This window comes from Cyrtonyx montezumae, unplaced genomic scaffold (assembly GCF_038088225.1).
Source record: "Cyrtonyx montezumae isolate F1298 unplaced genomic scaffold, pur_monq_1.0 scaffold_8, whole genome shotgun sequence".
In the NCBI taxonomy this organism is placed as follows: domain Eukaryota; kingdom Metazoa; phylum Chordata; class Aves; order Galliformes; family Odontophoridae; genus Cyrtonyx; species Cyrtonyx montezumae.
In genome coordinates, this window is record NW_027072089.1 from 57,742,236 (window position 1) to 57,762,184 (window position 19,949).

Genomic DNA, 19,949 nt, shown 5'->3' on the forward strand with positions numbered 1-19,949 from the left:
CAGGCAGGACACTCGGCAAGTCTTCTCTCCCCTTTCCCTCTGAGCCTCTCACAGCTCTGTTACACGCACAAATACTGGGGTCTCCTGGTGTGTGCTGTAGGGTTTGGGCCACTCTCTGTTGATTATCCTTTGTTTTCTCTCCCGCACCCTCAGCCATCAGAGGAATTGGACATACTCACTTCCTTGGTTGTGAGCTATTTCAGACTTGGGTGGCTCTTGACTCAGTTCACTTTGAATTTTTGTGGTTTCTGTTGGTCTATAGCCTTAATTGCTGAAGTCGGAAGGACTTCTCTTGTCTGTGTGGTAGATGGAGATAGGCAGCACCCAGCCATGTGCTCACTTCCTATGAGATGTTTAGATTGGTGACTAAGCAGGTATACGGCTTTCAGTCTGTGCTTCCTGTGAGCTGCTGGCTGGCTCGCAGTGAGAGAAACTGACATGAAAATATCTGCTAATCAAGCTATATTGCTAATAGATCAACATAAAAAAAATAAACCTGCCTGCAGCATGTGTGGGGAGGCGGCTGAGATGAGCTGGTGGTGAGCACTTGGTGCTGCGGCACGTTCATCTTTGGTGGGGTGGTACTGGTGACTGTAAAGCACTATGTGAGAAAACCAAAGATGGTCTGAAATGTGCTGTTTGTAGCAGTGAGGTGTCAAAGCTGGCTCGTGTTTTCTTTGTCAGTCTTTAGCAGAAGCAAAGGTTCTATTAGAGGTACATGCGGTGAAAGTTCTCATGCTTTGACAGAGGGATGGAGCAGAGACCCTGAGCTGCCTTTTCTTTTTATGCATTGAAGTTTCTGAGCAGCTTGTGGTAATATGCCCGCTGCTGTGGCTGATAAATGGGGAGCACCTTTCTTTGTGTGTCCTCATTAGCTACAGTACAGAGCTGAGTTGCATGTGGCTGTATCTGCCTTACGTAGTGCCTGTACTGGCCGTGGGTGAACTTGAAATGATTTTCATTGTGCCACATTCTTAAGCTTTTGGCTTGTGTTTGTATGTAACAGCAGTCATGTGCTGTCCTTATGTGCAGCAAGTGTTTTATCACCCGTATGCCAGTCCTTGCTTTGGTTTTTGGCCTGCCTGGGTCAAGCAGCATGGCTGTTCTCAGTTCATGGGAGATACTGTGCAGGAGCACAGGGAGCTGTGGTTGTTTAAAATGCATTCAAGGCTGCAAGATGTGAATCCAGGTGGCTCTTCTGCTCCATGAATTCAGGGCCAAGCATAATTGCAACTTTTGGCAAAAACTAGTCGGTTTCTGCTTCTACTTGTGGCAAAAGTACAAGAACAGTGTTTTCATGCAGTATGTTCTTACTTGAACTGTGGTTTTGGTACGTGTAAGCAATTGTTATAGCTGCCTTTGTATTGCTGTGTGCTTGATGGAATAAACCACTGGACAAAGTGCTGTTTCCTGTGTTGCTTTGGAACCCCGCAGCCCTTTGGCTTGGAACGGCTGCCCTCAGCTGCCCAGGACCCCATCCAGCCTGGCACCGCAGTTTCTCTGGGCAGCTGTGCCGGCGCCTCACCGCCCTCTGAGGAAAGAGCGTCCTCCTACCATCTCCCCCAGATCGCCCCTTCCCTGTTGTTCATGCGCGCGGTGGCGGCGCCGCCTATCCGCCACACGGCGCCGCTCCGCCGTGCGGGAGGAGCCTGCGGGGCGGGGCTGCGCGTGCGCAGTGCTTCAGGCATCATGGCGGCGGGCGAGGCGCTGGGCGCGGCGCGGTACTTCACGCGCTGGTACAAGGCAGGTACGGCGCGGCCGGGCGGGCGGGACGGAGCGTGCCGGGCCGTGGCCCTCACCCGTGTTTGTGGCCTCTCGCAGACGTGAAGGGGCGGCCGTGCGAGGACTTCTGCGTGCTGCAGCACTCCAACAGGCGAGTTGGCGGGATGTTGCTCCCCGCGGCGGGCGCCCTCTGGCGGCATAGCGCTGAGGCGGTGGGGGTGAGGCCGCGCCAGAAGCCCGGGTGTACGTGTGTATGTAGTTTAAATGCTGGCGGGGCGGGCAGAGGTGGCGGTGGAGTCGCTTGGAGCACGCAGGGAGCACGGCTCTGCCCCTCTGCGGCACGGTTGTAACTGTGGTTCTTGCTGCTTGCAGAATCTGCGTCATCACGTTGGCGGAAGCCCACCCTCTTCTTCAGCGTGGAAAAACAATTACAGGCGTTAATTACCAAATCAGTCCCAACTGTAGCAGGCTTCAGAATAAGGTCTCTGGGAAGTCCAAAAGGGTATGTACGTTATTTGCTTAGCTCTAGTATGTATGTGTCCCTCTTGCTGCCTGGGACCCCCTTTTTACTTTCAGCCCTCTGCAGTTAATGGCATTTAGATTCTTGAGAGAGACTCCCCTGCCCCCAGCCCAGGGGTTACAGCACTGCAGCACAGTGGGTGCCAGTGTTGCTCAAACCACTGCTACCAGTCTCTACTAAATCAATGTTTTATGGCATGCAGAGAGAATTAAACATCCCTTAATGCATACAGACTTGTTTTCACCAAGGTGCCAAGGATTTGGAGCTTCCAAAACTTTGTAAGAAGAGATGGATAATTAGAAATATGTATTTTTTTCCCGCATGCAGGGAGCTCAGTTTTTAACAGAACTTGCCCCGCTCTGTAGGATATCCTCGTCAGATGGGGAAGAATACACCATTTACAGGTAAGGATTTTTACATCCCACCCCCATCCTGGCACACTGAACTTTTACTGAGTCTTTACACTTCTGCAGTTGTATACGAGGGCGACTGATAGAAGTGAATGAAAACATTCTTAGCAATCCAGCACTTCTGCAAGAAAAGGTAAGAAGTTTTTATCTCTTAGCTTTTATTTTACTACTTCAATGCTAACATCATACCTCAATTTTAGCCATCAACTGAGGGCTACATTGCAGTGGTTCTACCTAAATTTGAAGAGAGCAAGAGCATAACTCAAGGGCTTTTGACACCAGAAGAATACAAGGAAGTTTTATTGAAACGTCAGCCTTCTTCTTCAGGAAGTTAATTATACAGGCAGCAGCTGTGCTTGACACTAAGTAAGCTGCTTACACATTGTAACTTTCATGACATTGAAAGCTCTGCTTGTCTGCTTACACAAGTGAAACTTCAAATATTTGTTTTATTCTTGTATGAAACACTCAAAATAGTTTGTATATTAAAATCTGTTTTTCTCACAGTTGTAGTACTACAAGTTTTTACATAGGTGCAGATCAGTTTTGGAGAGGAGTTCAGTTCCAGAGGCTTCTCTTCTCCTGGCTCCGTGCAAGCATAATTTGCAGAGAACAATAATGATGTATTAGTTTGCCTAATCTACTCCAACAGCTCCAATGTGGGCTTTGACAAAGGTGAAATAAAATAAAATGCAATAGTAGCCTGCCTGCACCGAACATAGAACCTTGAAAACAAGCATTTCACACCAGCTTACGTTTCCTAGTATCCTGAAGTCAAATAATGAATGCCCTTTTTACAGGTTTGTCATAATCAGCGTGTATGTACTTCAGTTTTAAATGCTGTAATGTAAAGTCTACGTGTAATACTTCAGTGGTTCTACATGCAATTCAGGTTCTGCTCAGTCAAGTTTAATCATAAAGGAAGCAACAACTGCCACCTACAGGTAGAGACAGTAAAAGAAAAAGGGCTCGAGTCAAGAGTGTTAATCACATGGAGTACACTTTGGAAATATGAATAGAGTCAACAGAACTTAGATTTAGTGGCAAGCTCTCACAAGAGTTTTTTTTTTTTCTTAGGACTAAACTTCACTGCAGGTATAACTTAATATTTCAGTGCTTTAGGCCACAGCCTTTCAGACCACATTCCTGAATGGGCGTTATGAATCCAAGGACTGACGTGGGCCTTCAGCAGTAGCATTACATAGAGCACAGGGTTCTTTATGTGAACTGTCTATTAGCAGCATCTTTGGGTTGAAACATCCATTAAGACATTTGTAAGCATTCATTACAAAACCACTATCAATAGTGAGCATAGGAGATTCATTCACATTATGAAAATACATAATGATTACCCTAGTTGGTGCTGTCATTGTTAAGTGATGGGACATCTATTAGATGTGACAAAGGTCAACAGGTTTAATTCAAATTAACCTGGTTTGACTTTCCACAAAAGAAAGCGAAATTGAAATTTCAGCAAGTGTTATTTTCCCTAATAGAGCTACTGCCTTTCTAAGTGCTGTAGTTACTTGCTCTCTAAAAATGTCATTTTAGTTACATGATTTTCCAAAGACTTGATACCAAACGTCTCCCCTCTCCTTTCTGGAGTGTATGCATTTGTACCAGTCTGCGTCCTTCCATCTCTCCATGGGGGAGCAGGTTTGAGATAGCCATTTCCTGCTTTATTCTGTATACAGAGAAGATGTATTGTAAAAAAGCAAGCAAACATGCACAAAAACCAACACAAAATCCCAGCTGCAGGCAGACCAAGTACTCACCTTTCTCATTAATTTGCTGCAAACTGGAAGAAGTTGACATAAGAGAGTCATCACATTCCTTGTTTTCTGAATGCACGCATCAACCTATACAAGACAATTACAGCTGAGTAAGACCACTGATCACTTTTGCTTGAAATGTATGTGAAGGACCAACAAATCCAATTTCTTTTAATCTGAAGGTTTGGTTTGCTTAGCCCATTCAGCTTCCTGTAGTGCTCATAATGCAGCAGCATCCCTTCTGTTAAACCAAGGCAGGGGCTGTGAAGGAGACGAGAATGATGCACATCCCAGGAAAGGGAGCTAAAAATATTAATCTATGTGTCTCAGAAATGAGCTCTCACTATTTAAGTGTGCTTCATCACAGTTCTTGACAGTTTTTGTAGTCTTTTGTTTTTAACTCCCTTTCAGCATGATCTTAGAAAGCAGTGCATCATGGAAGCCTTCCTGTGATACAAGTTGCACTAAAACTGCATCCTCAAGTACTGGAATTTAAGCCTAAACATTCACGTGATACCCTTCAGCACTGTGTAGTTCCAGAGGGCCTGGAGCTCCCATTTAGTCCAGTTAGAACATGTGACAGAAACCAATCAATAGCCCTCAGGTGCTCAGTTTGGGCTTGATTGGTTTGGAAGGTGTAGCTGGTTTCAGAACTGAGCTGTCCCTACCAAATGGAAACATCTCTTACACAGCTGACAGGAAACCAACACCCAGGTGCACAGAAGGGTGTACTCTCCTGTTCTTCAACAAGTCTCACTTCTATTCGCTGCTCACATTTGTAGGCCATTGTTATTGTAACAGCAGCCAGTTTCTGCACTATGTACAAATAAGACAGACTCTATCTTTGGAGAAGCAACATGCATTTTAACAATAGAGTGTATTCAGGGGTTGGGATTTATGTTTATCTAAAGTATCAATTACAGGACAGTAACTTACGGTTTTACGATTTTTGATATATTATTAATATTCCACATCATAACATCATATGGTGTATTAGGGGTTAAAGAGTCAATGCTCCAGCTCTGTGGATCATCAGTAGTTCCAGGTATACCTGTCTCAGAAGAGAAGAAGAACTACATTCCCCAGAGGACTGTGCAATGCTTGGCATTTTTACACGTTTCCACCCAGGGGGAAAGATAATGTGGAATATCAATAATATAACAAAAATCATAAAACCATAACAGTAACTAATTATGATTACGGTAGTACAAATTACCTTCATTAATACTTTGAGCACAGAAGTCTTTTCTCAGCGAGTTACATTTAACAACAGCTTGTATTTCTTCAAATAAAGTTCTGTGGGTTACAGCAAAATAAATACCAACTCTCACCAAGCTGAGAATTCTCAGCTGCACTGTGACAGAATTCCAGAACATCTGTTTTTACAGCAGATGAGCTGAGGGAAATATTCTAAGTTCCTTGACAGAAATCCCCAGCAGTAAAAAGTAATATACAGTGGTGGCACCCAACAGATGTCTAGCAGCATCAATGTCTTGGGAAAGATTTCTAACAGTGAAATTAAAAACCAAAATGGTAATTTCAGTGTTTTTAGAAAAAGAAATGAAAATATTTTTACTAAAGACTGTTACATACCGATTCCCTAGCTCAGCTGATAAGCTACTGGTAGGGAAGAACATTAATATTAATGTCTGTGGCCTGTGGGCTAATTATGCAACAGTCAGATATCCGTGCTCACTGAGGAAGAGTCACCAAGGCCTGAAGAGTAATGCTGCCCCAACTATCCACCTGCATGCCTCCATATATGCTGGGTGCCAGCATGTCATATTTTGCCTCTCTTCAAACTCTCAGCATGAATAACGGGGTCAGGATAAACGTCCTTGAAGCCCTTCTCTGCTAATGGGAAAAAAAAAAGATTCCAGAAAACATTTGCACCTGGGCTGAAGAATATCCTTTCCTGACATGAGGAATGGCTGGGGTTACAGCTACCAGTGAGATAAGAGAAAACATTCTCTTTAGGAGGAACAATTCTCCTGTTTTTTCCTCTATATGTTACACATTAGCTTCTCAAAAGATACGAAGAGCAATACAGTACTCCAGCTTGAAGTAAATTCCTATTCTACATAACAGTAATAATGAAGTAGTGCATGGCAGAAAAACTTAAATGCTTCTACAACATTATAAAGTTTTGTATGTCTTTACTTTTCCCTCCTTCTCCCAGTCCAAGTTCATCTGGACCACAAACTTCAGTACTGTATTTCAAAATCAGTTAGGTTTCATTTTCAGGGATATGTAATTGTTACTTTACCTTTGTAAATGTAGCGCTTTTACCCTGAACACAAGTTCTTGCTGTTACTTGAAGCTGCCTGCATATAGGGATCAGTTTTTCAGCCTCCAACAGTAGCAAAGCTTTGTCATCATCAGGTACCTGAAGCGCATTTCAGGAAGACAAAACCAGTCATTGTTACTCCACAGCTAAGTAAATGGAGAAAACAAGCAGCTTTTTAGCAGCATCTCTGAAACCATAAGCTGAATGGCTATCCTAGTTGTCATACATCACCTGATCAGAAAAGACTTGAAGAGCTGAAGCAAGCTTCATTCCTTCTGTAGCAAAAATCTGAAAGAGATGAATCATAACAGTTGGAAAACATTACTAAGATCATCAAATCCAACCCCTAACACACCCCCACCATGCCCACTGACCGCATCCCTCAGTGCCACGTGCACACAGCTCTTACACACCCCCAGGGACAGCGACCCCACGCCCTCCCTGTGCAGCCTGTGCCACTGCCTCACCACTCAGAGGAGCTTTTCCTGACATCCAACCTGAACCTCCTGTGGCACAACTCAAGGCCATTCCCTCTTGTCCCGTCTCTGTTAGCTGTGATAAGAGGCTGACTCTTATCTCACCATAACCTCCTTTCAGGTCATTATAGAGAGTGACAAGGTCTCCCCTGAGCCTCCTCTGAACTGAACAGTCCCAGTTCCCTTCAGCTGCTCCTAGTAAGACTTGTGCCTCAAACCCTTCACCAGCTTCATGCCCTATCTGTATATTATTCCTGTCTTCTTCCTCCCCTAGAAGAATACCACCGTTCAGACCAGGATGGAATATTTGTTAACACCATCAGGAGCTGAATTAAATGACACAATGAAGAAAACTATTGTACTGAGGGCCACTGTATTTCACACTTGTAACTGGAGTCTCATTTTAATGCTGTCTTAATTAATCACCTAAAATAACACTGCAATGTGAGTTTTCAAAAAGTACCAGAGTTATGCTGCTTAAAACCTACAGTTGCCAATTTCCGATACGCTCTATTGATGTATAAAGAATCAAAGAGTTTAATTTGCATTTTGTTCTTCATTCAGAACCCCTAGCTCCTACTGTGTTAAAAATGCATTACCTCTGCTTGATGAAATAAATCTTGAGTAGTTTTCAGAAGTCCTTCTCCTCTGTGGGAAGCAATGAAAACAGATTACATGCTATGCAAAGACTGCAGAATATTTTGCATGCTACAAGCACAATTTATACTCTCTTACACACATAAGGAGAGAGGAGAGGGGGTGACTATACTGACACGTATGTAGCACCAAAAGGCAGAACACTAACCCCAAATCCTTGTAGGATATTTTGTACTGTACCTATCCCTCTTGATAGAGGTTATGTACGTTTCTTAATATGCCTCATGTAACCATTAAGTATGTGGCACCATAAATGTAAAAAAGCACTTCCAAGTGTTTAAAAAGCAACAGTGAAAGCTCTTCATTAATATAAGCCTGCACGTTGTAGCAGCCATACATTCTCAGCACTTTCCTTCCATTCTCTTTGAAAAGAAGTGTATACTGACACACTCTTTGATGTCTAGGTTCTGAAAGGGAATCTGATTTCATTTATTGATTAGAAAAGAGGCTGTGTGTTCCCCCTCCCCTTGTGCCAGAAACTAAGCCTCTGTTCTCTTCTTTAGTGAAGCATTTCTTCAACACATAAAAGGACCTGAAAAATCACAAGAACAAGAGAGGGTATGCTAAAATCTTAGCAACTGCAGAACATGACTAACCATTGAAAGTAGAAAATCTACCAGCAAAGACGGTGAAGAACTGAATACTCAATTTCTCACTAAGTTGCATTTGAGCAGTGAGAACATGATGCTTCAGAATGAACACATGGGCAATAGAGTGAACAGGAGAGCACAGCCACTTCAGTCATAAAGGCAGGTAAAACCCAAAGTGCTTTTGCACAAAATCAGATTACTCAGTTACTGCTTAAAATGTTTTAACTGAGCACTCCATCTCAGAAAGCATAACCTTCGGTCTTCCACTTCCTAAATTCTTCAGAGAGACTGACTTTGTGTGGGCAAATTTCAGAACACCTTTTAGTACAGCAAAGATCAGCAGTTCTAATCTACAGTAATATGACTGTGCACTAATTCCCTTACTTTTGAGAATATTTATGAAAATCCTTCTTAAAAATTTTTTCCTGCCTGAAATCTATAAGTAGTTGTTCTGCTACAAAACAGATGTTTGGCACTTAAACAAAACCCCCACTAATTTTTTGCATTGTTGAGCAGAAATTTGCGTTAATCACAGAACCGTAGAATCACCAAGATTGGAAAAGACCTCCAAGATATCCCAGTCCAACTGTCCATGGCTTTAATGTTAAAGCATAGGGATGTAAATTAAAGCTCTTTTCTGACTGTGTTCCAGTACTTGTAATCTGAAAACAAAATTGCCTTATTTTTTATAAATGCTTTTATTTCTCTTCTTCCCTCTGAAGCATACCACACATGGTGTCATTACCTGGTAAATAAATACATGGAGTAGGCCATACTTGACATGCCTTGTCCACGTTGCACAATCTCATTCTCTTGGTCCTCCCACTTCTCTGTCTCAGAATCCACATCAGATGTGAGAAGATGCAGTTCTAATCCAAGTTTTGCAATTTTTGTCTGCTCCTGTAAATGTTAACAATATTTTTGGCAGATGAAAATATGTTCTCCAGACAGGAGAAAAAAAAAATAATTGGAAGAATTTTCACTAAAATGGCAGCATCTTACCTCAGTATCTAGTTTGACTGGCTTTAGTGTTTTCAGATTTGCATTATGCTTCTGTTTCAAACAAAAAATAATAATTTTTAATGAAAAGAAATGATAACCGTTTTAGCTAACAAATGAAAAGAGTTGGCTATATACTTAAGACTTTGCAGGAGAGCTCCAGCATTTCAGAAAAACTTCAGAAAAACAGAAGCTGAGAATTTGTACTGATCTGGATGTCCTTTCAAAATGGGAAGTGCAGCCAGAGCCTTTACCTCCAGACACAGTCAGGTTTCAAAGAGAAGACCTCTTCCACAATTCTCAGGCTTGTGCCTCTCCTCTGTTTCCTCATGCACTACCATCTTTTCCCCTTACCCTCAAAATCCTGAGCACTAGTTACTACTGAACAGTCATAATCAAGCACAGCTACACTGATTTTCCCAACAAATACCACACTGCTGTATCAGTGACTTGCTACTAGCTGAACCTTCCAAGCTGAGCTGGGTACATGTAAATGTTGGCATGACAACATAACTGATCCTTCTGCATCAGTTTGCTGAAGTAGCTAGAAACGAACACTAAGGCTTTGAATTTTTTTTCCCCTTTCGTTCTCTTATCTAAGTCTTCAACTATCCAAATTATGTCTGACTGCAAGCCAAATACTGGCTCAGGTTAAATGATAATTAGTGGTACTGACGTGAGCAGAATACCCAATACAGCAGAGATTGCAAACAGCATAACAGATAGACACACAGCAATATATCTGATCAAATCAACTTGCATGTTCAGAGAAAGCAGCAAGCAGCTTTAGCTTCGTGTGCTGATGCTGTCACTGTGCAAAGATGGCAGAAAAAAAACACAGGAGTCACAGTCCGCACTCAGAAACCACACTGGAGTACAGAGAAATGAAGAGTACAGAGTTGGTGTCACAGTGTGGAGAGATTTGTGTGAACCACTAGAGGAGGTTGGAGGACAAGAGCACGGCACTGGAGTCTTTGCTTGAGGATCTAAAGAGAGCTGCTGTTAATTAGTGGGAATGCTCAGACAAATGAAACCGAGGAATCCCTGCCAGAGGGAAGTGGGGCACACTACCCACTGTGGGTAGCATCAGAAATACAGCTCCAGGCGTGGTCTCTATCTCTGACTTGAGGAATCTGAGCAAAAATGAAATAGTGCTTTTATGCTCCTACAGAGTTTGCTGCTCAGCCTTTAGCTGCTACGCCATTTCTTTTTCCCATCTACAGATTTTTAATAGTTCTGGATCTTCTCAACATCTACCCAGACGTAATTCTCCCTATGCTTTAGAACAAGTGGGACAAGTCCTCATATCAAAGGATTTTGAGGAAACAAGTATACAAACCGATACTCCTAACTGCCATTTGATTGTATTTTACAGATGCAGTTCAAGAAATGTCAGTTTTAAGGCAGACTCTTGAAAAGAATTAAAATATACAGCCAAGCTAAGGACTCCTTTAAATACAACCTTTGGGCTACAAGACATGGCAAAAAGATTAAGCTGCTGAGTGAAGGGCATTCAAGAAAATGAGCATGTGACTTTCTCTATTTACAAGTAATTAAAGAGGCCTCAGAAAATTTGTCATATATGCAGTTTTCTCTACTCTATTTGAATAGAAGAATTGGTTAAAAAATAAAAGTTAGCTGAGCAGTCACCACTCTGCTTCAAAACCATGATTTGAAAGCTAGTTCTATAGAGAAAAATACACAAGTGCATTAAGTGCTGTTACTGCTCTGCCCTTGGCTAGGACATTATGGTCTGGGATGCAAAGAGAGTGAAACAAGCTGGAAGGTACAGTAAGATCTGAGATCACTCTTCCCCTTCCTCCTTCCAGTGAAAAGATTCAAATATGTAATCAGCCATTGATTCACTTGTTAGAAGGCTTTAGTTTCTTAACACAGATATGCTCTCAGAAACAGCGCAATATCAATTACCATCAGCTAGGGATATAAATAATCATACAATTAAATCTGAACATTCGTTGTAGTTTTTTTCTCTGCATTATAAGTGCACAGGATCAAATATGGAAACAAGAATTCATTATTTAAAGACTCAACAATATACTCATACATATCCATTTGCTCAAAATAGGTCAATTCAGACAACATTATCATGTGGTCAGCTTACTAAACAGGGATTGAAGCTTGCCTATAAAGCAAGTGATTAAAGTCCATGTGATTAGTTACTCCAGCTTTCCCTGTTGATCTTGGTTTTGTTTTTTTTTTCCTATTTAGCCACCAAGTCAAGGTGCGTGTTACAAAGGTATTGCTTTGTCCTCATTAAATGAAATATGGAAAAGTCAACAGCATATAACATAAACAGAACAATCTCAAGAGCAACTTACCCCCGGTCTAGGCAGTGAAAGGTAGACACGCTTCTCTCCTAAGAAGAATGCACATATTTACACCAAAATTCATACGTAGAATTTAATCAGTAGGACTGCATGACTTATTTCATCCTTCCTCAAGGTGCAGTTCAGTATATAAAAGTGAATGACTTACCTGTAACTCTCAGAATATCGCAGAGAATTGCCACTATCTTGTGCTTCCAGAGAGAGACAAGTCAAGAACTTCCTACTGTTAAGATTTTAGCTCTCAGTAACTGCCACTTAAATATCCGAACAGCTTCACTCCACAAGATTTCTAGTCCCCAACACACAATCCTGACTAAAGAAACTCTCTCCAGTGACTGAGCATCCATCACTACCCGTGCTCATGTTGTTGCAGTAGTTCCACATAGGGCTATACGTGGCCTCAGATGGCATAAAAATTGCAGTAGGCAAAGCCACTAAGGAGACATCTAAGATCTGTCTAAAGTAACAGCAATAAAGCCCTCACATTATAATGTATCATATGTATTCCATCTGAACTGTATCTTATAAAGAAAAGAATTCTATTGCATTTTACATACTTGCTGAATTATTTCCTATATCCCCAGGGTTCTCAGAGTTATTTTAAGATCAAGCAAAAGAAACAGGAAAAAAAGTCCTTTAGGTGTTAACTGAGAACAGATAAGAGTTTATTGGCAGGAGAAAGTGCCAGAGCTAACAGCCTACAATTAAAGCTCCAGTTACCAGATGTTTTAAATACCTACAGTTACATTTATTAAAATAGATTCAGGAAAGTCTGATAAATAAAAATAGATAAATAAAATCCTTAGAGCAAGTGAAAAAATAGAAGTTGCTTGAAGAAACAAAGGGCTATGATAATGCATATCACTGACGTTTTCACGGAGATAAAACAGTGGTACAAGGAACGGTCAGGTAACAAATCCCCTATCACTGCTATTTCCACCTCTTGCATCAGCTCCTACAGAAATTCCATTCTGAGTCTTCTGAAGACGATTCTGTTATTCATTTGTTACTCATTCAGGATTTTTCAAAGTATGTCCTTTATCTTTTGACACAACAGAGAGATCCTGAGCTCTGTGTCTAGACAACTGATTCATTTAAAACCAAATTCGGCACACTGACAAGTATCCCTCAATCCACTTGATAATGTTGGGTTCTTCCCTTCTGAGATCACCCCTTCCATCTTCACCCAGTTTTAAGAAAAGAGAGCTATCAGGGCACAGCCTGCTTAACTATTTTCCTTAGAATGCAGTCATTCAGTCTAAATGCTTATGTCCATACACACAAACACATCACATTTCATGATAAAGACTGACAAAAACTATGAAAAGGGATTTATCGCATTCTTCGTATCAAAACATCAACTCAAGAGGATATAAGAAAGTGTGTAAGAACTACCAAGAAAAAAAAATCTTAAAGTTTGAAGTGCTAGAGCATAAAAAAATAATCTCTCTAGTAAAAACCTACTGTGTCCTGTTGAAAGTTCCAAAACCCAGAAAGCTTTGATGTGAGATGAATACTGAGAGGAGAGATGCACAGAAGAGGTGAAAGAATTATGGCAACCAAATCAAAGGAAGAAGAACACAGAAATAAGAAACAAATGCTTTCACTCTTCTACCAACCCCCCTTATTTGGTTTTGGGAGACTGAATTGTTCACTGTATTCAGCAAGAAGAAGATCTGACTCTGTTTCTTGGAATGTTACCTTTTTTTAAACATCCCCTCACAACAGACCCACAGATAGTTTCTTTCAGAACAGACCAACACAAGCCAGAGATAACCCTCCTTGAACAGAAAATAGATCTATATTGGTATAATCACTGAAGTTATATTTGATTTCCATACCAGAATGCACAATGTATATAATTTTCATATTTTGGAAGTTACATGGAAAGATTCTGCTGTATTACGTTCTGTCTTTCATTCCTGCTGTATTTATTTTCTCTAATCATAAACTGAAGCATAAGAAGTTCCACACAGATGTACATAGGAACTTCTTCGCAGTGCAGTGACGGAGCAGTGGCACAGCTGCACAGAGAGGTGGTGGAGTCTCCTTCTCCGGAGACGTTCCAGACCCACCTGGACACCTACCTGTGCAACCTGGGCTAGGGAGCTGCTCTGGCAGGGGGTTGGACTACGTGATTTCTAGAGGTCCTTTCCAACCCCTACAATTCTGTGATTCTGATTCTGTTTTCTGCAATGTATTTTCTTATTAATTTTTTGCTATTCCTATGTACTCCTCATATTCTACATTCTCATCGTTCTAGTCATATTTTTCCCATCCATAATTTTTAAGTCTCAACTTCTACATCTTATTTTTGACCTAATTTCTCATCTGTAAGTAGAATGGCTATGTCTTTCTAAATGGCCCCCCCAAAATCCTAATGCTTATTTAACTCCTTTTAAATCAAGTGAATAAATCTCCCTTGCTGCCCCCTCCTATATCACTCTACAGTTCTGCAAAGCATAGAGGGAGTTTCAAAATACATATCAAGAATAGCCGAAAAGGAATTCTGCAATTCCTTATTAGAAGAAAAGTTTATACAATGAGAACCTACTGTAATTATAGAAATGCTTTTTTTATTAGATGTGTCCAGCACATTTAGTTACCATTCAAATATTACCTCTTAAACTGTATTCTGTACTCTCTAACAAAGCAAACATTTCTGTGGTATAAAAATACAAGATTTTAAGCAAAGGAGAAAAATATATACATATACACACACATCACCTTACTGTAATTCTATCTTTCATTACACACAATCACAATTCTACTACAAATAAAGCACATTACACTGTAGTCTAAAATAAAGATATTTTTTACCAACCTCAACATTAGACGGGTAGCATGAATTACAAGAAGAAAAAATAAAATCTTATAAAATATTGTGAAACTCCATTTCATTTGTAGAGAAGAATGACATTCACAAAACTTTTATAACCTCTTACAAACAGATGTTTTAGTCTAATTTATTAATTGGGTTATTGGACAAGTTACCCTCTTGTGAAAGAGCTATCATCAAGAGAAAACAAGCAGAGATTAGTGCTCAATACGGATGAAAAACTTGTAGAAGACCAGTGGATATACTCGACCAAAGTTACTTCTAAGGGGATAACAGACAGTTAATATGTAACAACTCAGATTCACAGAGAGAGAAATCCCGTACAGGCTGGGCCATGAGACAAAGAATATGGAGACCAGATTTCTTGTGCATGTTTTTGGCAACACAAAATGCAACGCAGTTAAGGCAATACAAATTATACAATGCATGCTTTTTGTTTTACTAAAGGTGATGCTGGAACGCTTCAATGCTTAAGGAAAGACTCCAAGAAACAAGAGACACTAAAACAGACCCATTTGCCTATGCTCAGCAGGAAAAAGTCTTCACTGTACTCAGGCCTAGGCATATGCTAACAGGCTCACCCACCTACCCACCCTCCTCTCTCTCCTTCAAGCTACAGTACTAGAAAAGCCTTGTGAAATGATGTTCTTGAGTCTGGAAAATATCAGTTTGTGGAAAATGGCTGTTATCTGCTGTCAACATTCACGAGGGAATAGAAAGTTACGAACTACAAGAAGTTGCTGGGAGTATGCTGTACTGCTTCAAGAACTGTTTGCTTTGAAAGCCAAGTGTACGTTTTGCTGTGGCTGCAAGGTTCCTGTTCTAACTATTTACTTATAGCAATACTTATAGAAACACACACATAGGAAGGTTATCATTATTGCATGAATGTGAAAAAATAACAGAATAAGCAGCCCTGTAAATTCCAAATGTATCAGAACGCATTAATATTAGATCAATACAGTATTTATTTGCATTAAATAAAATGTAATGTATATTTAGAGAAAATTAATACATCCTTGGCTTCCAAAACAAAAACCACACTGAAAGTAAGAAGGTCTATCAACAGGATCTCTGATCTAGAAGATTACTGCATATTCTTATATAACGTTCCAGACTAAGGTGGAAAAAAAGTAAGGTAACGATCATGTATTCCTTGAACTGCCAATAACCTGTGCTTCCCACAGTTATTGTAAACCCACTGAGTTTCATCGTGTTGTTCTTTTACAAGTCTTCAGACTCAAACACACATTCATCTAGCAACCAGCAGTAACAACGTAAGCCATTACTGCCCTGTAGTTGCTTGTACACAGACCTCACAACCAATTGCAAAGTCCTTGTGTGATTAAGTACAGAAAGTTAAGCTGCCAAAATAAACTCTAAAAATGATAAAGTTTTATGTTAATAACAAGGTGAAGTATTACAACATTGATAAAGCGTCGTCTAACCTGAATAAAGATTTACTTTTTTCCTGTATCTTAGGTACAAAAACCTGAAGTCCCTGTATTTAACTAAACCCAAACTTCTTAACCTGAGTGATTTTCTTAAAAATACAAGACATTCGGAATTGTTATATATTACATTCTATCTATATGCAGTTGCACTTCAAAGACCAAAACAAACGCACAGCCACAAGATGTATGTCAGGCTACATTAAGGTCATCAGCTGAAAAAAAAATGTATTTTTGATAAAAATAATAAAAAAATAGCTTCCATTTATCCAGAGAACCCACAAGTAAACACAGATCTGTTTTGCAAAATTCCATTGTTCCTCTCTACATGTTGTACAAATACCAATAAACTTACCAACCAGAGAAAATATCCCAAGATTGTGCAGAGCCATCAGAGATTCCATCCAGGAGAAAGGACAGCAGTTTAAAAATCAAACAACTACATTCACTACATTATGAAGCAAATACAATGCAAACTGACAGAACAGAATAGATATGTATTTGTATTAATCAGAAAAATATGAAGCGAATTAAACATGCCACACAATTAACATAAATCTTGATTGCCATTAACTAACACACCCTAGTCAGACCAAAAGATGGGCTCAGAGTCCTACATCTCCAACATCTGGGCACCACTGGCAAAGAGTAGTGTGCAATACTTTGAGTAAAAGTTCAGTTTTACGGGAACTAATTACAGCTCAGGAAGTTAAACATACTTGATTTTACACAAACCAGGCTCTGCATTTCTAGCTATGTTTTCCTTTGGAAAAAAAAAATACAGAGTAAACAGCTGTAGGGTGAATAACCTGAAAGAATAATACCCACAGAAAATAATGGAGGTGGATGGTACATTTTGTATGGCTTATCTGGATGGTATACAGATTTATACAGTAGATAAAGAAAGGCTGACCTGTCGCTGATGGTCAAGGCTTGCCCAGGACTCCACAGGGGAGGGATCTCCAACAAGAGAGCCTTCCCCAGTGGTGGTCAGCCCTTAAATGGGGTCTGAGAGGTGGAGCCAGGCTCCAGCCCTTCCATTCACACAGGTGAGTTGCCTTCACCTGTGCTCCTGTGGCTGACTCAGTGCTCACCTCAGGTGATCAATCAGTGGTTCAAGCTGTAATTCAACAGTTCCCCTACAGCAGCTAAATTGGACATCTGTACAAAAGTACAGATATACATCTGTATCAGTGTATTACCAATTAGATGTCACGTTGCTGTAAGGGATACAGGACCTCTTACTGTATATGCCTCTCTTAAGAAAGCGGTATTTCTTAAGTCACAGACAATATTCTTATTTGTTTTGGAAACTACATTTTTCTATTTCTATTTAGCATTCTTACCTCTTCTTCCTTCAAACACATCATTGATTTCTCTTAACAACATTGACATATCACTCAGTTGAGACTCCCAGGCCTCACAGAACACCTCAAGATTTTCTTTTGCAATCTTGCTAGATGGATGTAATGCCAGCGTTTCTGCAGCAGAAATTATCTGGACAGAGAAAATATTTGTTATTGGAAGACATATTGATAAATAGCATTGCATGTGAATTCACAAATGCATTCACAGGAAAAAAAAAACAACAGAAAACTTTAACTGTTACTATTAAGTTTTTGTAGCATATTCATTTGGCACAAGCAAGTTTGATGAAATTATTTGTGTTTTCTTTTAGCTAACATCCAACATTGAAATGCAGCTCTTCTATAGTTACTTTGAACAGATTAACATGAGCTCTCCACAAAACAACAAAAATAATACTTATGTCGAATTGAAATGACCAGATACAAGCTGAGCTTACCTGTGGGCCAGTGACCTGGAAGGTATCTTCTGCATGTATGCATGTGATCTCGAGGGGCTCTGTTCCAGAAACATGCCTCAACAAGCGACACATCTACATATATATTATTTTTAAATTTAAAGAGAAAAAGAATGGTAAAAATATTTTTTTCCACTAGTAATGTGTTCATGAGTACTGAAAAAAGGCACACATGCATGCCTGCATGCATACAATAACAGAAAGTTACTAAAAGTCCTTTTAAAAACTTACTGGCCACCTCACAGCTTGGCGTTACTCAGGAAGCATTTAAAATAAAAATAAATAAATAATTATATATGTATAAAATAAAAAAATAAAAATAAATAAATTTAAAAAACCCAATAAAATAACAATAAAATAACAATAAAATAAAGTCTGGTTTAAAAAGTATAGAAAAATCACCAAAAGAAATAAAAATCTTAAATAAATAAAATAATTCCCAAAACAACAATCTCACACATAAATAAGTAAATTAATAAACTTGGAAGCAATCAGATATCTGTAGGACTTGGAGAAAACGTAGCATGGATGGTGTTGCCATAACAGTCTTACTCAGCAAATATCAACCATGTGGAAAACATAGGCCTTCATTATCCAGAGGATTTAGTTATCTTCAAGAAAAAACAATGTCAACCAAATGCAGGGAAGAAATAGTTTATTTCTGTAGTAAGCAAAAGTTAGGCAGCCCCTAATTTTTTTTCTTTTTTTTTTTTTTTTTTTTTGTAGTAAGTTTAAGATTGAACTTTGGGCTAAGAATGAACGCTGAAGATTTCAGATCATAACTACCCTGTCCATTATCAGAAATGTTGCAAGGCCCACTTGCAAACACTTTTATCTCACAGTTATGCTTAGAAACAAAACAGTGCCTCATTAAAAGAAAAGGAACACTGATGAGTCACTAGCACTAACTAAAAAAGAGACATTGAAGCTGAAATTAAGAACTGGAATTGATCCACCAGTCTCTGAAGTTCACAGAACTGTCAAGAATTCAAGGATGTTGCTTCTGTATATTCAGACTTCTGGGATGAATCCTTAAGCCCCATATTAAAGAAAAATTTTAAGAAATTAATGAGCACTAGATGCCACACAAGTTTATCTTCCAGTGTCACCATGTTCCAGATCAAAATAACACATATGTGTAGTTACTTCTGCTCTGCCTTAAGACCCACAGTACATGACAGAATTTGTGGAAATGCAGCAGAACCTTGTATGCACACACTCTTATTATCTCTAATTATTATTATTTCTAATTATTCCAACTATTTAAAAAATACAGTAAAATCTCCACAGTAAGTCCAAAAAACTAAGGAAACTGGAAAGTTCATCTGAGTCGACACTGACTTCTGAAAGATTGTATGAACTCTAAAACTTCAGAAATAGTCCTAAGCCTTCCTGGTGCAGAAAACTCGACTCTTCCTTATTTCATCTGCCTCAGTGCGCCAACACTATCTTAGCAAGACTGCTCTCGCATCATGTGCTTCTTCATACAACTCAATACATCCACTTAACACATACATCACAAACATGGCAGGCTGAAAAGCAATCCTCATCACCTTGGAAAGGAACAATGAACACACCAAAAAAAAAAATAGGCCATAGTCCCTTATTCACATATAGGAACACTGCCAAACAAAACTGTGCACATGCAGTAATGACTGGAACAGATAAACACTGCTTTTATTGAAATCTTGTGATCTTCTGACTGACAGAAGCTATACAAGGCCTTCAGAACAGTTAAGTTCACTGTGCTCTTCAACATCTTCATCAATGACACTGATGGGCTCGAGTTCACCCTTAGCAAGTTTGCTGATGACATGTTAGAAGGAAGAGAAGTCATCCAGAAAAACTCAAACTCGAAAGGTGGGCCCGTGTGAACATAACGAGGTTCACAAGGCCAAGTTCAAGGTCGTACACTTGGGTTGGAGTAGCCCCAGATGTGTATACAGACTGGGAGAGCTCCTTGAGAGCAGCCCTGTGGAGAAGGACCTGGGGGTCCTAGTGGATGAAAAAGTGAACACAAACTAACAGTGTGCTCTTGCAGTTCAGAAAGCCAATA

The 19,949-nt window shown here is 39.9% G+C and overlaps 2 protein-coding genes across 4 annotated transcripts in view; one reads left to right on the forward strand and one right to left on the reverse strand.

The window, feature by feature from the left end:
* The first annotated feature begins 1,684 nt into the window (after window positions 1–1,684).
* ABITRAM (actin binding transcription modulator) lies at window positions 1,685–11,189 on the forward strand. Of its 3 annotated transcripts, none has more exons than XM_065753545.1 (6): window positions 1,685–1,747; window positions 1,822–1,873; window positions 2,095–2,224; window positions 2,570–2,646; window positions 2,716–2,785; window positions 9,577–11,189. In XM_065753545.1, exons 1-6 carry the CDS (start codon window positions 1,690–1,692, stop codon window positions 9,628–9,630), a joined length of 441 nt encoding a protein of 146 aa, XP_065609617.1. In that variant the 5' UTR covers window positions 1,685–1,689; the 3' UTR covers window positions 9,631–11,189. The 3 variants fall into 3 exon arrangements, with proteins under 3 accessions (XP_065609617.1, XP_065609618.1, XP_065609616.1); XM_065753546.1 differs by lacking the exon at window positions 9,577–11,189 and adding an exon at window positions 8,951–9,186; XM_065753544.1 differs by lacking the exon at window positions 9,577–11,189 and adding an exon at window positions 2,853–3,285.
* The window catches only part of CTNNAL1 (catenin alpha like 1), a 55,324-nt gene continuing 39,216 nt past the window's right edge, over window positions 3,842–19,949 (reverse strand). The window contains exons 10-19 of the mRNA XM_065753537.1: window positions 17,876–17,968; window positions 17,418–17,568; window positions 11,773–11,810; window positions 9,437–9,487; window positions 9,180–9,334; window positions 7,787–7,835; window positions 6,943–6,999; window positions 6,691–6,810; window positions 4,428–4,511; window positions 3,842–4,336 (exon numbers count right to left, since the gene is read on the reverse strand). Coding sequence (XP_065609609.1) covers window positions 4,175–4,336; window positions 4,428–4,511; window positions 6,691–6,810; window positions 6,943–6,999; window positions 7,787–7,835; window positions 9,180–9,334; window positions 9,437–9,487; window positions 11,773–11,810; window positions 17,418–17,568; window positions 17,876–17,968 — 960 coding nt within the window. The 3' untranslated portion in view covers window positions 3,842–4,174. The remainder of the gene's footprint in view (window positions 4,337–4,427; window positions 4,512–6,690; window positions 6,811–6,942; window positions 7,000–7,786; window positions 7,836–9,179; window positions 9,335–9,436; window positions 9,488–11,772; window positions 11,811–17,417; window positions 17,569–17,875; window positions 17,969–19,949) is intronic.